This window comes from Diabrotica virgifera, chromosome 2 (genome assembly GCF_917563875.1).
Source record: "Diabrotica virgifera virgifera chromosome 2, PGI_DIABVI_V3a".
NCBI classification, from domain to species: Eukaryota; Metazoa; Arthropoda; class Insecta; order Coleoptera; family Chrysomelidae; genus Diabrotica; species Diabrotica virgifera.
In genome coordinates this window covers 29302973-29319683 of record NC_065444.1, presented here as the reverse complement: position 1 = coordinate 29319683, position 16711 = coordinate 29302973, and the positions used below count along the sequence as shown (strand labels likewise).

The 16711-nt window shown below is 33.0% G+C and overlaps 1 protein-coding gene across 1 annotated transcript in view; it reads left to right on the top strand.

Moving 5' to 3' along the window:
- The window catches only part of LOC126880021 (uncharacterized), a 69955-nt gene that overhangs the window by 23786 nt on the left and 29458 nt on the right, over positions 1 to 16711 (top strand). Inside the window, exon 2 of the mRNA XM_050643546.1 lies at positions 3725 to 4000. Within this exon, the coding sequence (XP_050499503.1) occupies positions 3744 to 4000 (257 nt within the window). The 5' untranslated portion in view covers positions 3725 to 3743. The remainder of the gene's footprint in view (positions 1 to 3724; positions 4001 to 16711) is intronic.

Here is a 16711-nt window from a genome sequence, read left to right as displayed (position 1 = left end):
TGGGGAAAGGGGGGGGGGGCGTGGTGGAGGGTTGAATCGGGTAAGCGCTAAGCCTCTTTCTTTAATCACATAAAACGCAAAAAACTGAGAAAAAAATGGAATTATGCGGGTCAAGGCATTTTTGCCTATCTTAACGGAGGGTAAACTTTGCTTCTTTCTTTTCTTTAACTGAATGAAAACACTGAAATGTCGTTTATATGTTACTTTATGCCTCACGGTTCTCCAGAATGAATATAAATAAAGAATATGAGTCCTACCTTTAATTTATATTATTGTATAGGTAATAAAAAATAATATACATTGTATATTGACGACCCTTTGCATTTCTCTCTCCACTAGACTTTTTATTATTTTTAACATTGACTTAATCTAATTGGTATCATTAGACAGACACATGCTTGAGTTTTTTACGTTTTTATGAGATTCAATGAACATAAATACGTTAATGAGCTGGGATATACCTATTATTAAAAAAAGAATGGAAAGAAAAAATACGACTTGTTATTATCGAGGTCGAATTTTAAGTTGGCTTATATATTATCAGGCGTGGCAGCTACGTGAAATCCTGTTGTTATTCTAATTGTAATTGAAAGTGCAAACTTTTGCAGGAATAATTATACTATACGATTCATTTAATGTAATAAGGGGTCTCCTTGTTTAAGTCCTGGTGTTATACTAAATGCCATCGATGTTCTGTTTCCTATTATTGCCTCTGCATACGACTCTGTCTAGCACATTTGAGTCAGCTCCACTAATTTCCTTGGTATTCCCATTTCTATTGTTATAGACGGAGAGCTAGAGCCGAAAAATCATCGTCATAAGTAATATGGAGTTTGGCATGTGAAATGTGTCTTTTGTGTATTGATAATTATGACCCCTTTCAGGCTGACACCTCAGTGGATACAGGAAGTAGCAATAAGGGATGAAAGGGGAAAGTTAGTGTAGTTTTTAAAGGTTTTCACCTCCTATTTTGTTAAACCTCCATTGATTTGCATGAAAATTGGTCACTAGTTAGAGCATACCCCAAGAAATAAAAATGATTTGGTGCCAACTTGCACTTTTACCCTTCTCGGGGGTGAAAATTATTTTATTAAAAATAACCCCACAAATCGATAGAGGGACAAATTATAAGTAAAATTTGTTATATTATGTTATTAAAATAAATCAATACTTTTTGAGTTATTAAAGATCAAAAATTTGTCTGTTTAAGAGCACATGCTTGAAATTACGGATGATAAAAAGAACATATTAATTAATTGTATGTTAGTGAAATATTATTTTTATATTATTTCGATATTTAATTGAATTTTTTCTATCAATATAAACTGCATATATCCAGAAACGGGGGGGGGGTGTCCAATAATGGGTACATTTGACATATTCGAATACACTTTTGCTAAATTTATAATATCGAAATAATATAAAAATAATATTTTAGTAACATACAATTAACTAATATGTTCTTTTTATCATCCGTAACTTCACGCATGTGATCTTAAACAGAAAAATTTTTGATCTCAAAAAAGTATTGATTTATTTTAATAACATAATATAACAAATTTTACTTATAATTTGTCCCTCTATCGATTTGTGGGGTTATTTTTAATAAAATAGTTTTCAACCCCTAGAAGGGGTGGTATTCACACCCAGGGTAAAAGTGCAAGTTGGCACCAAATTATTTTTATTTTTTGGGGTATGCTCTAACTAGTCACCAATTTTCATGCAAATCGATGGAGGTTTAACAAAATAGGAGGTGAAAACCTTTAAAGACTTCACTAACTTTCCCCTTTCATCCCTTATTGCTACTTCCTGTATCCACTGAGGTGTCAGCCTGAAAGGGGTCATAATTTTCAATACACAATAGATGCCAAACTCCATATTACTTATGACGATGATTTTTCGGCTGTAGCTCTTAGACTATTAGCCACAGTCTGCTTCTTTATATGCTTGCTGGAAATGCACGAGGATCAAAACTATAGTTGGTATTTGCTGATGATTTAGGTGCAGTCGTCCATTCTACAGGAGATGTGAGGTAGGTATTTTCACAACTCAATGAAGAAACAGGTAGTGTGGGCCTTCAAGTACATGAAGAGAAGACGAAATATATGCTAGTAAACAAAAATCCAAGACCAAAAGTTGTGCAGAAAAAAACTATTAATGAGTAGTTTCAATATCAAAGTAGTTTAAATATCTGGGGCGGTAATCACAGATGGCAACCACATAGAAAAAGAGGTCTTGGCAAGGATTGCTGCGGGGAATATAGCATTATACTCCATAATCATCATTATTAGGATCTAGCTGCTAAAAGGAAAATCTAAATTAAGGCTGTACGTGTCAATTATTCGATCAGATGTTATATTATGGAAGCAGTGGCGCACTGAGCATGGTTCCGCGGGTTTCGCGGAACTAGGGCCCGGACCCCGCAGGGGCCCTCTCTAAAGCGCTTTTTGCTTCTTTTGTTTCTAATTTGATGGGGACATTTTGAACTACACAAGTACACACTACGAAATGTAACTGCTTAAAAATTTTTAATTTTTGTCTATAGGTACTTATTAATAAAAACGAAGAATAACTATTCATCGAAAAATTTGAAATCAAAATTTAATAAGAAACATAGGGAACGATTTTGTAAGGTTTCTTGCTCATTTTACCTGCTTGCTGAAGTCTTTGTTTAAAGACTAACCACCGGTGCCTGCCTACACGTGCTAACTCAATCGCTTGTATTATTTTATATTAGCACGATCCATGAATAAGTTGTAGGTAAACTACAAAGTTGCAGAAATTCGGAATCTGAGATACTCAATGCAAGTTTTATAGGGTGGGTCATAAAAATAATCCCAATACAATAGGCTAGATGCTCGATACTAGTATTATACAATGTGAGATTTTATTGGGCGGGTGGGTCCGCATCCCAACTGGAACCAGGGCCCGCTGATCTATCGGCCCACTGTATGGAAGTGAAAATTGACTCTTTATCAGCGAGAAATAATTAAGCTGCTGGTATTTTAAAGGAAGGTTCTCAGAATGATATTTGGCCCTCAAAGAGATTAATTGACAGGTAAGTGGAGAATTAGTGGAATAAGACATGCTGTCTTACTGATTCATGCCAATGCTGAATTACTGATTCTGTATGGTACTGAAAAAATCGTCAGACATATAAAAGCTAACCGAATAAGATGGGCAGGTCAGGTGGTAAGATCAGAGGAAGACGAGTGTTAAATAGAGTTTTTTTGAGAGACCAGACAGTAGGCCGATCCAGAAAAAGATGGAAGAATGACGTTGAAGCCGATTTACCTAGGATTGGGGTACAACCATGGGAAATGAAAGCGCAAGATAGTAGATGATGGAAAGCTTTAATGGGTGCAGCGAAGAGTCACCTATAGTTATAAGCCAGTCAAGAAGAAGAAGAAGAAGTATATTCTCTTGTTAATGTGCATCAAAATATTCTTGTGGTCCTGTTTTTGCTCATTCATTTTTGCTCAACTGCAAATCCAAGCTTACTGGAAACTGGAAGAGTGCGAAAAATGGTGTGCTTCAAGGGTAAACTGTATTGTCGAAATAAAAGGTTATTGCTCTTCCATGGAGCTTTAGGTTATAAGCTCTCATTCGACACGTCATTTGTCATTCCATCTATTCGAATAAGGGAGGGTATTATATATCTATTCATATGAATGAACTCTAAAGGGTAACTTCAACGATATTTTTACAGTTTTTTTTGTTTCAGATCATCACACCCATAAAAAATGATAGAACTAACAAAAAAGCTGGCTTCTTTTTATCCGACTTACGTATTGGCCATAGTCTCCATAGGATATATTTGTGGAGAATTGGGTCATTATCTTATAGGAGTTACTAGTAAAGCGATAGCTCAAGATTTGCATTTTGGAGATATAGCTTGCCAGTTAAATTTAACAGATGTCTATTTAAGTGAACTGCCAGTATTATGTTCAACTGCCAACGATTCAGAAACTTGTGCTTCCTTTGTACTAAATGGGACAAGGTAATGTAAATTAAATTATTCATAAACAACATAACAGGTTTAGGTCTAGTATGTTCATATCTAGGATTTTTGGGGTAGATAATATGCGATAAATTATTAAAATTTTGTATGTTTTTGAAGTTACTCTTCTTTACGATCGAGAGTGAAATTTTATAATGCCGGGCGCCTGCACACACAGACGGTATGTAGTTCGTTGCTAATCTTTCAAGATATGTATGTACCTATTAGCGCTGTCAGCGCAAATAAGTCATTAAAAGGATATATTAGTGTTTTTATTAAATGTATTATTTATTATAATTTTTGTGTCTTTGGATTTGTCTTCCTCGGGAATAAGATATTTTATAATAATTGTAAGTATATTTAAAGTATATTCGTATACTTCCCTTTTGGTCTATTAAATTTGTCAGTATGTACGAGAAATCTTGTAACCTGTCAAAGCAAAGGGAGCATAGTGCAGTGGTAGAGCGTGTGACCGGAGATCGAGAGGTCCCGGGTTCAAATCCCGGACGCGAATTTACAAAACCTATACCATTTCAGTCATGCCAGCGACTGAATTCGAATAGGGTTTGTATGCAGAATATTAGTTACATATCCTATACCATTTCAGTCATGGCAGCGACTGAATTCGAATAGGGTTTGTATGCAGAATATTAGTTACATATCCTATACTATTTCGGTCTAGAAATTAACTGTAGTGGTGTAAGATTTGCAAACGAAATTTTTGATTATTATTGAGCAAATATCTATACTGTTTCAGTCATGTACGTAAAACTAATCAAATATTTACTAAGTGGATTTATTTATCATAAAATTTAGATATGTTTTGAAAATTAAAATGAATAGTATATATTTGGATAATATTAAAAATTAAAAACAAATGAATAATTACTAATGTATGAATATATACAGTATGTCCCTGTAAGTTGGAACCATATGGAAAAAATTTTTATTAACGATTTTACGCAAAAAAGATATTCTTCATAAAAAGTTCTGCATGGTCTAAAACCGAAGATGCAATCATCTGATATTAAGTTTTATTAATAGTATATGAGAGATGTCAAAAAATATGAATTTCTGTCAAGAGTAAAGTATCTTTATACAGAGAGGGGCTAAGTTATGGAATAAATTCATTTTATCTAAAATGGACGACTTGGGAAAAAATCCCGAAACAAGTCGATTTTATTTTTAAATTACAATTTTTTGGCATATATTTCATACTAGTGACGTCATTCATCTAAGCGTGATAACGTAATAGATGATTTTGTTAAATGGGAATAGGGATCGTGTGGCAACTAATTTGAAAGTGTGTTCAATTCTCTGTTCAGTAATATAAACCATAATATCATTATGTATACCAATATAAGGTGACCAAAAAAATATTTTTTAATTAAATTAATTGACGCAAAAAAGAAGAATGTATGTAATTTATTTAACTCAAAATACATTTTACTGCTATCAATAAATAGAGAAAAAAATGTTTATTTCACAAATAAACATTCCGCCTTGCTTAAATTAAATCACAAACAGCCTCCCACGTAACTCTTGGCAGTTTGAACATTTAATTTAAGCAAAAAACCAATGTTTATTTGCCAAATAAACAGTTTTTTCTATTTTCTGACAGCGATAGAAAGTATTTTGATTGAAGTAAATTGCATACATTCTTCTTTTTTCGTCAATCAATATAATTCAAAAATTGTTTTTTGTCCACCCTGTATAAATAATGATATTTGTGTTTATATTACTGAATAGAGAATTAAACACCCTTTCAAATGAGGTGCCACACGACCCATATTCCTATTAAAAAAAAATCATCGATTACGTTATCACGCTCAGATGGACGACGTCACTAGTACCTATGAAATATATGCCAAAAAAATTATAATTTAAAAATAAAAATCGACCTGTTTTCCATATGGTTCCAACTTACAGGGACATACTGTATACATATATTCGTACATTAGTAATTACTCATTTGTTTTTAATTTTTAATATTATCGAAATATATATTATTAATTTTAATTTTCAAAACATATCTAAATTTTATGATATAACAATAAATGCACTAAGTAAATATTTGATTAGTTTTACTTGCATGACTGAAACAGTATAGGATATGTAACTAATATTCTGCATGCAAACCCTATTCGAATTCAGTCGCTGTCATGACTGAAATGGTATAGGATATGTAACTAATATTCTGCATACAAACCCTATTCGAATTCAGTCGCTGCTATGACTGAAATGGTATAGGTTTTGTAAATTCGCATCCCGGACGATTCATATTCTTTTTTTTATTTTTGGTATCGTTTTAATAAAAATTTTTTTAAAAGTGGTAGGTAAGAAAGTTAGTTTAATATTTAAATAAAATACAAATATGTAGCTTGTTAAGTATATTAATTTCGTTGAAATCATAATAATAGAAGTATAACTTCTTACAGTACAAGTACACACACATTCTTTTTTTTTTTTGTATATTTTATGATGACTGATAACGATACAACTGTGATATTATGATTAGTGATACAACATAACCAGACAAGCACTTAAACGCCAACAAGATGGGAAAAGAAGGAGGACTAGAAACAGGAAAAGAACTACAACGGGAGAGCACGAAAAAATTTGAGTAATATAGGATGAAGTCAAAATGGAGCCAGAAATAGAACAGAATGGAAGAAACTGGAACACAGTTTATCAAGAGAGTAAACAAGCCACGGAATAAACACAGTCAGTCAGCCATCTTACACTTTTGGTCGAGACTTTGGTCTTGATTAAGAGGATCGGTACGTATTTTCGGCTGCAATGCTATTCAAATGGGGATTCATTTTTTTCAAATCCTGAGAAAACTAATAAGTATTTTTGAAAAATTTAAACGCAGAATGAAAGATTACGTTATTAGCGAGGGCCGAAAGTCCCTGATAACTTCTATAATGTTTATTTTAATAAGTTACAGGGGTGAAAAAACTAAGAGAAAATTTAGTGTGATTTTTAATTTCAAATATCTCATTCAAAATAAACTTTCTATTTATTCTAAGGGACTTTCGGCCCTCGGTAATAATTTAGTCTTTCATTCTGCGTTTAAATTTTTCAAAAATATTTATTGGTTTTTTCAGGATTTGAAAAAAATGAACACAATGCCGTGGTAATATTTTCCAAATCTGTCTTTGTCTTACAACGCACTCAACCGAATATAATATTGTCAGCATATTGTCAGTCAGACACTGACAATCAGTGACAATTTTAAATATTTGACATTGCATCGGGAATATTTTGAGAAATTGATTAAATATTATTGATATATAGTGTATTTGATAAATAATTGATTTAAGACGTGAACTTAATAAAAAGTTATTTATTGTGTATTATTTGTGGAAGATCCAAGCAGAGAATACATCAGATATATCCTGTGATCCAAGTATTTTGTTGTTAGAGATGTTCAAAATTGTAAGCGTTCCAAAATAACAACATATTAAAAAATCACTTTAACACTTTTCCTCTTTTCTCGATTGATTATTAGTTTTTGTTGTACAAATAAATTATTACAATCACTGAAAACATAGTTAGTGAAAAAATTATCACATTTATTAACTGAATTAATAATTTGCAATTATAAAAATAACAGTTATCCAAGAACATTCAAAAGCCATCTCTTTAAATTAATTATGACATTTTCAAGTAGAATGACATTCTAGTAATGTTTACATATCCACACCAGTGTGAATTTTACTACACGTAATTTGCCGTGTAAAGACAGAAAAAGTAGGGATACACGTAAAATATTTGCGAATTATGTACCCATAGCCTTAAAAAACGTGAATAAACTTAGATATCAAACGCAGGACAATTATTCAATGTTTCAGGAGATCGAAAAGCCTCCGCAATGGTGATCGTCAACGTCAGATAATTCTGATATGGCACATGAAGAAGAAGAAAATAAAACAAGTTCATTAACTATCATAAAGATAAACTGCAAAACGTTTCAAACAAATTCAATGTTAAAATACCAAAATTCAAACATGTTAAAAATAAGAGTTAAAGGAAAAATATAATTGAACTAAAATTAATATTTAATTTGAAGACTTTAAGGGCGTAGGCTTAAAATTTGGTGCCAATGTGTTTTAAATGTATTTATTTTTTTCGAATCCTGAGAAAACTAATAAGTACTTTTGAAAAATTTAAACGCAGAAAGAAAGATTGCATTACCTATTACCGAAGGCCGAAAGTCCCTGAAAACTTCTATAATGTTTATTTTAATAAGTTACAGAGGTGAAAAAGAAAGGGAAAATTTAGTGTGGTTTTTAATTTGAAATATCTCATTCAAAAGAATCTTTTTGGTTATTTTAAGTTACTTTCGCCCTTCGGTAATAATTTTCTTTCATTCTGCGTTCAAATTTTTCAAAAATATTTGTTAGTTTTTTCAGGATTATAAAAAAAATGAATGCATTTAAAACACATTGGGACGAAATTTTACGCCTACGCCCTTAATAGCCCTACGCCCTTAATAAGTATCCTAAGTATAATACCTCAATATATCCAATAGCGAAAATTAGCAGTTAGGGAAGATTTACACACCTAGACTAAAATTATGTAACGTACCTAGAGATAAAATCTGAGCCCCACTATGATGTCTGCTGATGATTCATCTAGTGATTTTGATATGTACTATATAAATGCACTATAAATCGTACGAACATACCAAGTAAAGAAACCAATATCATTAATCTTTTTTGATTGCCCGTATCTTTGGCCAACCACCAACTTAGAGGGGGTCCGGACAAATAATCCCCGGACAGATAATCCCGGAAAAAAATCCCCACAAATTATCCCTGGACAAAAAATCCCCGGACAAAAAAATCCCCGGACAAATAATTCCCGGACAAAAAATCCCCACAAAAAATCCCAGACAAATAATCCCCACAAATTTTTTTGGACAAAATATCCCCACAAAAAATCACGGACAAAAAATCCCCAAGAAATATTTGCTGCCAAATAGTTCTCTAAAAGTTTTCCCGAAATTTTACCAAATTTCGAATTCCAATTCCATGCTGAAAACGTCAAATTTTACGTGACCAAATAGTGTGAGTTTGTTCAAAAATCGTGGAAGATATAGAGAATGAGCTAAGGCCCCGTTCTCATGACATACAACTACATACAACTACATACATTTTACTGAAGACTGTTCACATGCTAACGCGCGTTTTAGGTCATTAAAGCGCGCGTTGGCATGTGAACGGTCTCAAATAAAATGTATGTAATTGTAATCGCGCGTTATCAAAACGCGCGTTAAGCGCCTGTCGTGAGAACGGGGGCCTTAGCCTCCGCATATCTTCCACGATTTTTGAATAAAACTCACATTCTTTTGTCATGTAAAATTTGATGTTTTCAGCATGTAATTGGAATTCTAAATTTGGTAAAATTTCGGGAAAACTTTTAGAGAACTATTCGGCAGCAAATATTTCTCGGGGACTTTTTGTCCGTGATTATTTGTGGGGATACTTTGTCCAAAACAATTTGTGGGGATTATTTGTCCGGGATATTTTTTGTGGAGTTTTTGTCCGGGGATGTTTTGTCCGGGGATAATTTGTGGGGACTTTTTGTCCGGGATTATCTATCCGGGGATTATTTGTCCTAGCTTCACTTCGAGGACCAGAATTTTCTTTTAGGGCTTATCTCCTTAGCCGATTTGTTTCAGTTTTAAGGCTCCGGAAATTCGACTAGCACCCTCTTTCATTAGCTACATGAAGTACACCTAATGTACCCCATGCATTGCTTAGAGCTCATGGAGTGAACCATGAATAATGGGTGAACGTGAAAGTAGGATTTGCTTTTAGCTTGTAAAACTTGTGGGCATTTCTCAGAGTTTTGCTGCAACAATGTTATCGGCATTTCTTGTTACCTCCAAGACCCAATACAAGCCACTAGACTATCCTTGATTGGCTCTTTTATAACACTAACAAAGTAGATTTACGAAGCATCAAAAAGTGAGGAGAGTCATCTTAGACAGCCAATTAGAAGAACCGCAAACCCAAGATTACTGGAAGCTGGACGATGTTAGGAATAATCTTTTATTCCAACAAAAAATCTACAGTTTATCCTTGAAAAACACCTCTTTTTGCACTCTTCATATAGGTAAAATACGTTGAAATGCAAATAAGCGATTGCATTTCTTCCTGATGAGAGTTGAATAACTTGAAACACATGTAGAACAATGGGGGAGTTCGAATTGAAAAGAAATGCAATCGTTCAAACATTTCAAAATACATTTAAATCTTTATTGTTTTTATATTAGCTTTATAGCTGTTTATACTTCTTGCAAAGTACCTAATTCGAAATTTTGTATAAATGTAATATTTTTACCAAAGCAAGGTACCTGGTTGAATTGGAGAGAAGAGGATATGTGTCTACTGATGAGGGGAAAAAATCCCCGAAACCGGTATAGAGTCTTCCTGCACTCTCCAATTTAACTAGAGTATAATGCTGCTGTATTTTCGGATTCCAAAGAAATTGAAAATGTTTATACATTTTTAATTCACTTACTCTTTTGTGGAGTACTTAGGAAGCTTTCTCGTTGGCACTTTACCACGCTGACAGGTGGGACGTGAATTATTTAAAATTCCCTCATCTTAATGTTCGTCTCGGCACCCGTATGGCTTATAATTTTTGAAAGTCACGGGGGTAGTAACCAGAGAACTTCCACCTGTTGTCAATCTAGTGGTATGAGACCATATTTATTGTCGTTTTCTGTGCTACTGGATTGAGAACTTATTTTGTAATATTTTTATTTTGCAGTCTTATTTAATTTATAAACTTATTTTCCGCAAATCGCCAGGAAATTTTGACATTCCTGTCAAAATTTCTTGAAGAAAAAGTCAGGACTTCCTTACTGTAAGGAAATGTCATTTCCTTACTGTAAGGAAATGATATTTCCGTACAGTTGTTAGTGTTCTACATAAATGATAGAAAACATTGTCAAGTTTGACAATTCAACCTCAATACGTTTCCATAGTAACCCAAGTAATTTTATTAGGAATTTCAAAGCACCATTTATTTGGGAATAAAATTATCGCGTTTTTTTTAAATCAATCAATATCTGTCGAATTTTAAACGATTTGCGGAAAAATAGTATGTTTACCTCGTAGGAAAAGCCACATTCCTGGACTCTGTGTTGCTAAGTCTCGGCTTGCGCCTCGACTTAGCAATCTTCACAGTCGTCCAGGAATGTTAAGCTTTTCCTACCAGGTAAACAATGTACTATTGTTTAATTTATTTTTTGGAAATTTTATTATTTAAATATATGGTATTTTGAAATAAAAAAACATTAAAGTAAAAGTAGGTACTAACCTGTCTTCGCAATATGTTGAAAGAATCTAATATTAGATTAATTAACATGACATTCAATTATGTAAAATATCGACTAAACCTTGAGATATATATCAATTTCATTGTCGCCATATTTTTTTGAGTCCAACCATTCAGAAAGTAGTTGTTTTATAGGGCATGTTGTTATAAAAAAATTTGATTAATGATCATTCTTGAGCAGTATGAAAAAAATATTAACAAAAAAAAAGGCGTGTGGAACTCTGAGATTTGCCCACAGAGTCAAGTTTTTATTGGTATCTTTATCGAACAGGACTTACTGGAAAAAGGTTGCAAGTACGGATATATTATAACGATTGTCCTTAAGGGGGTAGGCGCAAAATCTTGGTCCAATTCTATTTAAATGAGGGAAAACTGCTATTTTTTTCGAATCCTGAGGAAACTAATAAGTATTTTTAAAAAATTTAAACGCAGAATGAAAGATTACATTATTACCGATGGTCGAAAGTGCCTTAAAATAAACAAAAAGTTTCTTTTGAATGAAAAATTTGAAATTATAAATGACACTAAATTTTCTCTTTTTTTACCCATATAACTTATTAAAATAAACATTATAGAAGTTTTCAGGGACTTTCTGCCCTCGGTAATCATGCTATCTTTCATTTTGCGTTTAAATTTTTGAAAAATACTTATTAGTTTTCTCAGGATTCGAAAAAATGAAATGCATTTAAATAGCATTGTGCTTTAAATAGCTAACTAAACCGTGACATTTCATGTCACGTTGACATTATATGTTACGTTGTATTGTAGTTTTAGTTGAATAAGTGTTTTAATTTCGAATTACAAAGTCTTTTTGGAAAAACTACATGCACATTTGGTATTAGTTGTAAAACTCTAACATTTAAATAGTCAAAATGGTGTACAGTTTCCAAATGGGCACGCTAGGTTTTCTCAACACGACTCTACCTTATCGGCAGAGTCCACGAGAAATGTACGGTAAATTGAAGCTGTAATTACAAAAAAAGGAGTATGTATGTCTAACGGACTTTTGATTTTGGATTTTGCTATTGATACCTTTGCTTCGGAATGGGACGTTTCGGCGTCGCCGTTTCGGCGTGGCCATTTCGGCGTGGCCGTTTGGGCGTAGAGCCGTTTCGGCGTAGGCCGTTTCGGCGTCGGCCATTTCGGCGTCAGAAATTTTATTTTAGTTGACTAAATACCTACATTGAGGTTTATTGGTCAGGCAATTTTTTGGAAAAAAATCTTTTAATATAGTTATTTAAATACATTGGAGTTCATTGGTCACACAATTTTAACATTAATGGTCAAGTAGAAAAATAAACTAAATATATTTCTTTTATAAACATTTTGTTATATTTTATTCTGCAAATACCTATATTGGATTTTTTATTAATGCATATTAATAATAATTGCTGTTCTCTTAATTGTCCCAGAGCTAATTAGATGATAACTGACATTTTTCAACTTTAATTAGACATACATTATATGGTATATAGACGGAGAATTTTAATATTGTTAAAATATCTTTTTTAAGCAAAAATATTTGCAGAATGTATATTTTTATAACCCTACATGGGGATGGCCCGTTTCGGCGCCGGCGATTCGGCGCCAGCGATTCGGCGTCGGCGTTTCGGCGCCTGCCGGTTCGGCGCCCGCCGATTCGGCGCCCGCCGATTCGGCGCCGGCTGATTCGGCGACAGATACTTTGGCAAAGTGAGAGAGAAAAAAAATAGTTGTTAATGTATGATAGTCTGAAATTTTCTTTAACAAAAAATGTAGAGTCAGGAGAACAATTTTCGACATTTTAATTTTAGAAGATGTAAAATAATACCCGAAAGTTAGGTTTGGACCGAAGGGTTAGGTCTTCCTCCTTTGAAAATTGTACTGTATAATATATAATATATATAATATATTAATTTTTTAATTAATTATGTGCAATTAAATAGCTTACATTTACAAAAGTTGGAAAAAATAACATTTAATATATTTTTTTAGTGTGGTATAGATATAAATCAAGAGCCTCTTAAATTTCTAAAAAAGTAACGTAGGTATAATCTAATGTCTTACTAATAGACTCCAATGTAGGTATTTAGTCAACTAAAATAAAATCTCTGACGCCGAAATGGCCGACGCCGAAACGGCCTACGCCGAAACGGCTCTACGCCCAAACGGCCACGCCGAAATGGCCACGCCGAAACGGCGACGCCGAAATGTCCTAGACCCCCTTTGCTTGGCTCAGTGATAGTGGATACTTGCTAGTTAAGCGGCCTTTGCGGTCCTATTTGATCTTTTCACCATCCACTATCACTGTTATTAAGTTGTGTTATATGTAAATTGTTAATATATAACATATTTATTATTAATATATTTGTACGTATTAAGGTAGCTGTTTCATTTCAATCTCTATCACCAGTATATAATATAGCAAGACAAAGTTAGTATTTAGTTTTTTTGTATTTCAGGTGGTTGTAACCAGTGTCATTTAGTTCCTGTCGTTCGTTACTTCAAAAATCTCGAGCTGTTCAAATTCTGGACCCAAAACTTAGGTTTTTTTTTCTTTTTCGCTACAGTTAAGTAGAGTGAGCTTTCAAATACTGTGTCCCAGAAGTTGAGCTGTCCGAGTTGGCGCCCATTTTCTTCTCTCTTTATCATCCCTTTATCTCGGTCTATCTCCAGTGGTCTTACCTAGTTGTATTAGTTTTTGTATTCACAGGTCTCATTTTCTTCCTAGTTACTATCATTTCATTATCCAATCTTTTCTTTTATATTTCTAAAGCCAATATTCGGTGTATTGAAGCTAGCCCGAATACTCACTTGAGATTTAGTGTCTCTCTGCCCTTTTGATTTTTCCTTCTGAGCTAAGCCACTCTTCATTTTTGTCTTAAATCTTTCTCTCCCATTTTCCCCATATTTCGTCATTCTTTTCTTCAAAAATCTCTATACCCAGAGTATAGAGGTTTCAATTGGCGAAAATGGTTTAACTTAACCACTACCGGACTTTTCAGGGCAGCAGTCAACAAAGTCAGAATAGCCATGTTAGTGTCCAACATCCGTAACGGATAGGCACCATAAGAAGAAAATGTCTTTGTACTCACTTTAGAACGCTCAAAAAATTACGGGATCTGGATTTCAATGCATATTTTTTTTTATAATCTCGTATCAAAGTTACGCGTGAAGTTAGTCGTATTGATGACAGTTGAGAAAACGTGGGCGACCCTTTCCAAATCATGGTCAACTGACGCACACGTATTTTTCTTATTTGTATACCTAGTCACTTTTGTGTTGTGTTATTCTTTATTTGAGGCATTGTGAATTTAACCAATATAACAACTCTAATAATCCGAAGAAAGCAACTTGTAGATAACATTGGTTTTTATAAAAAGTTGGGGTCTTGTCGTTTACTTTTGAAAAGAATGGTCCGTTTTCTAATTCTATATTATATTTACCAATTGTGATATTAATTGTGATATTAGTACATTATTTACATAATCTAGTCACCAAAGGGGTTAAATGTTTCATTAATGGCAGTTTTTTTATATTGAATTGGTTGTACTGGTCCGATATCAGTGGGACCGCCAAAATGGTTTGAGATAAAGATCAATTTCTAAAGGATTTGTTTGGTGTATCCATTATTTTTAAAGATATTTAATGACAAGTTTAAGTTTCTCTTCGTGAACTGTTTCACTAATATGTCTTACTCTATTTTTCATTGTAATTATTGTATTACATTTTTGATGGGTAGGATGATTTCAAAAATAGTTCAGATATCTTCCAAACTGTGTTGATATTTGATACCATTCTATCAGTATCTATTCGTTTCAAATGTTGGTGACCGTTCATGGCACTCTGTACTTTGCACACTGCTATTCTGAAAATATTTGTTGTTGTTGTGTTGACTCATGTACGTTAGTTTTTTAACCAGGAAATCCTTCGCATTTCTTGATATTTTTTTCTGTAAAATTAGTTGCAGCAGTCCATATCTCTCACTGTTCATGATGTGACCGAGGTATTAGACAGCAACCTCAAATGGTCCCTTCATATCGATTCGTTAAGTAAGAAACTCGCCTCAGCTTGCTATGCAATAAGATCTGTCTCAAGGGAACTCAATTTAGCATCTTCTAAGATAACATATTTTTCGTTGTTCGAGTCTCTTCTTCGATATGGTCTTCTTTTATGGGGTTCTAGTACAGCTGCTCAATTTGATGTTATTTTTAAATTGCAAAAAAGAGCAATAATATATCTGTTTGGCCTCAGAAGATCTACTCATTGCAGAAGTTACTTCAGAGATCACGGAATTTTAACACTTTCATCTTTATATATCCTAGAAACGGTTTGTTTAATTCGTAAACACCTTCATGTTTTTCCAGCAAGGCCCAATCATCTTTACTCCACCAGAAATTCAATATTTGATATTTATTTACCGATCACATCCACTGAGTTAGTAAAGAAATCTATATTATATTCCGCAAAAAAAACTTTAAACCATCTCCCTTTACAATTTAAATCTGCAACATCTTTCCCAAGGTTCCGTAAAATGACAAAAGCCTATCTATCTAAAAGACCATAATATTATTCAATAGAAGAATTTCTTAATGAATAACTAAGAAAATTGGGTTTCATACGTAGTAGCTTAAACTTGTCAGTTCCTAATGTTGTATTTTATTTGTTGTAAGTATGTTCAATTTGCAATTTATATAAATTTTGCAATAAATTGTTTTTGTCTTTGCTTTTATGTCTTATATACTGTATATTGCCGATTTATCTAATTTTAGTAAATTGTAGTTGTTATTTGTTATGGATATTTTTTTTTATTTTGACTGTATGTAAGCTTTGTCCATAAAATTGTAAAAAATTTTCAGTGACAATAAAGCATATTTCTATTTTATTCTATTCTATTCGATTTTAGCTCTTTTTGTTGTGGTTAACAGCTCTTTTTCTTTTTGTATTCTTAATCAAACAGCCATATTAGTAACGTAGTCGGTATAAAATATCTCCAGGATTCGACGGTAAAGCCACATTTCGAAAGCCTCAATTTTCTTGCAGGTGGCAACGTAGTAACCTGATTTTTATTGGTATTGATAAATCATGACTTTTGAATAGCTTAGCCAATTTTTTGAAATGCAGATCTTTCTTTCTCTTTGTTGTACGTTTGTACCAATATAGGTAGGTATATGTTTTTGCTCTGTTTTTGACCGTTAACACTGATTCGTCCAAATTGCCTTTCCTTCTTAGAGATCATCATACATTTTGTTTTCTTAATGTTTAGTGAAAGTCCATATCTCTGACTTACTTCTCCGATTCTATTCATTAACTACTGGAGATTTTCAGATATGTCAGCGAATACCACCGTATCGTCTAGTTTCTAGTGTTATTGAA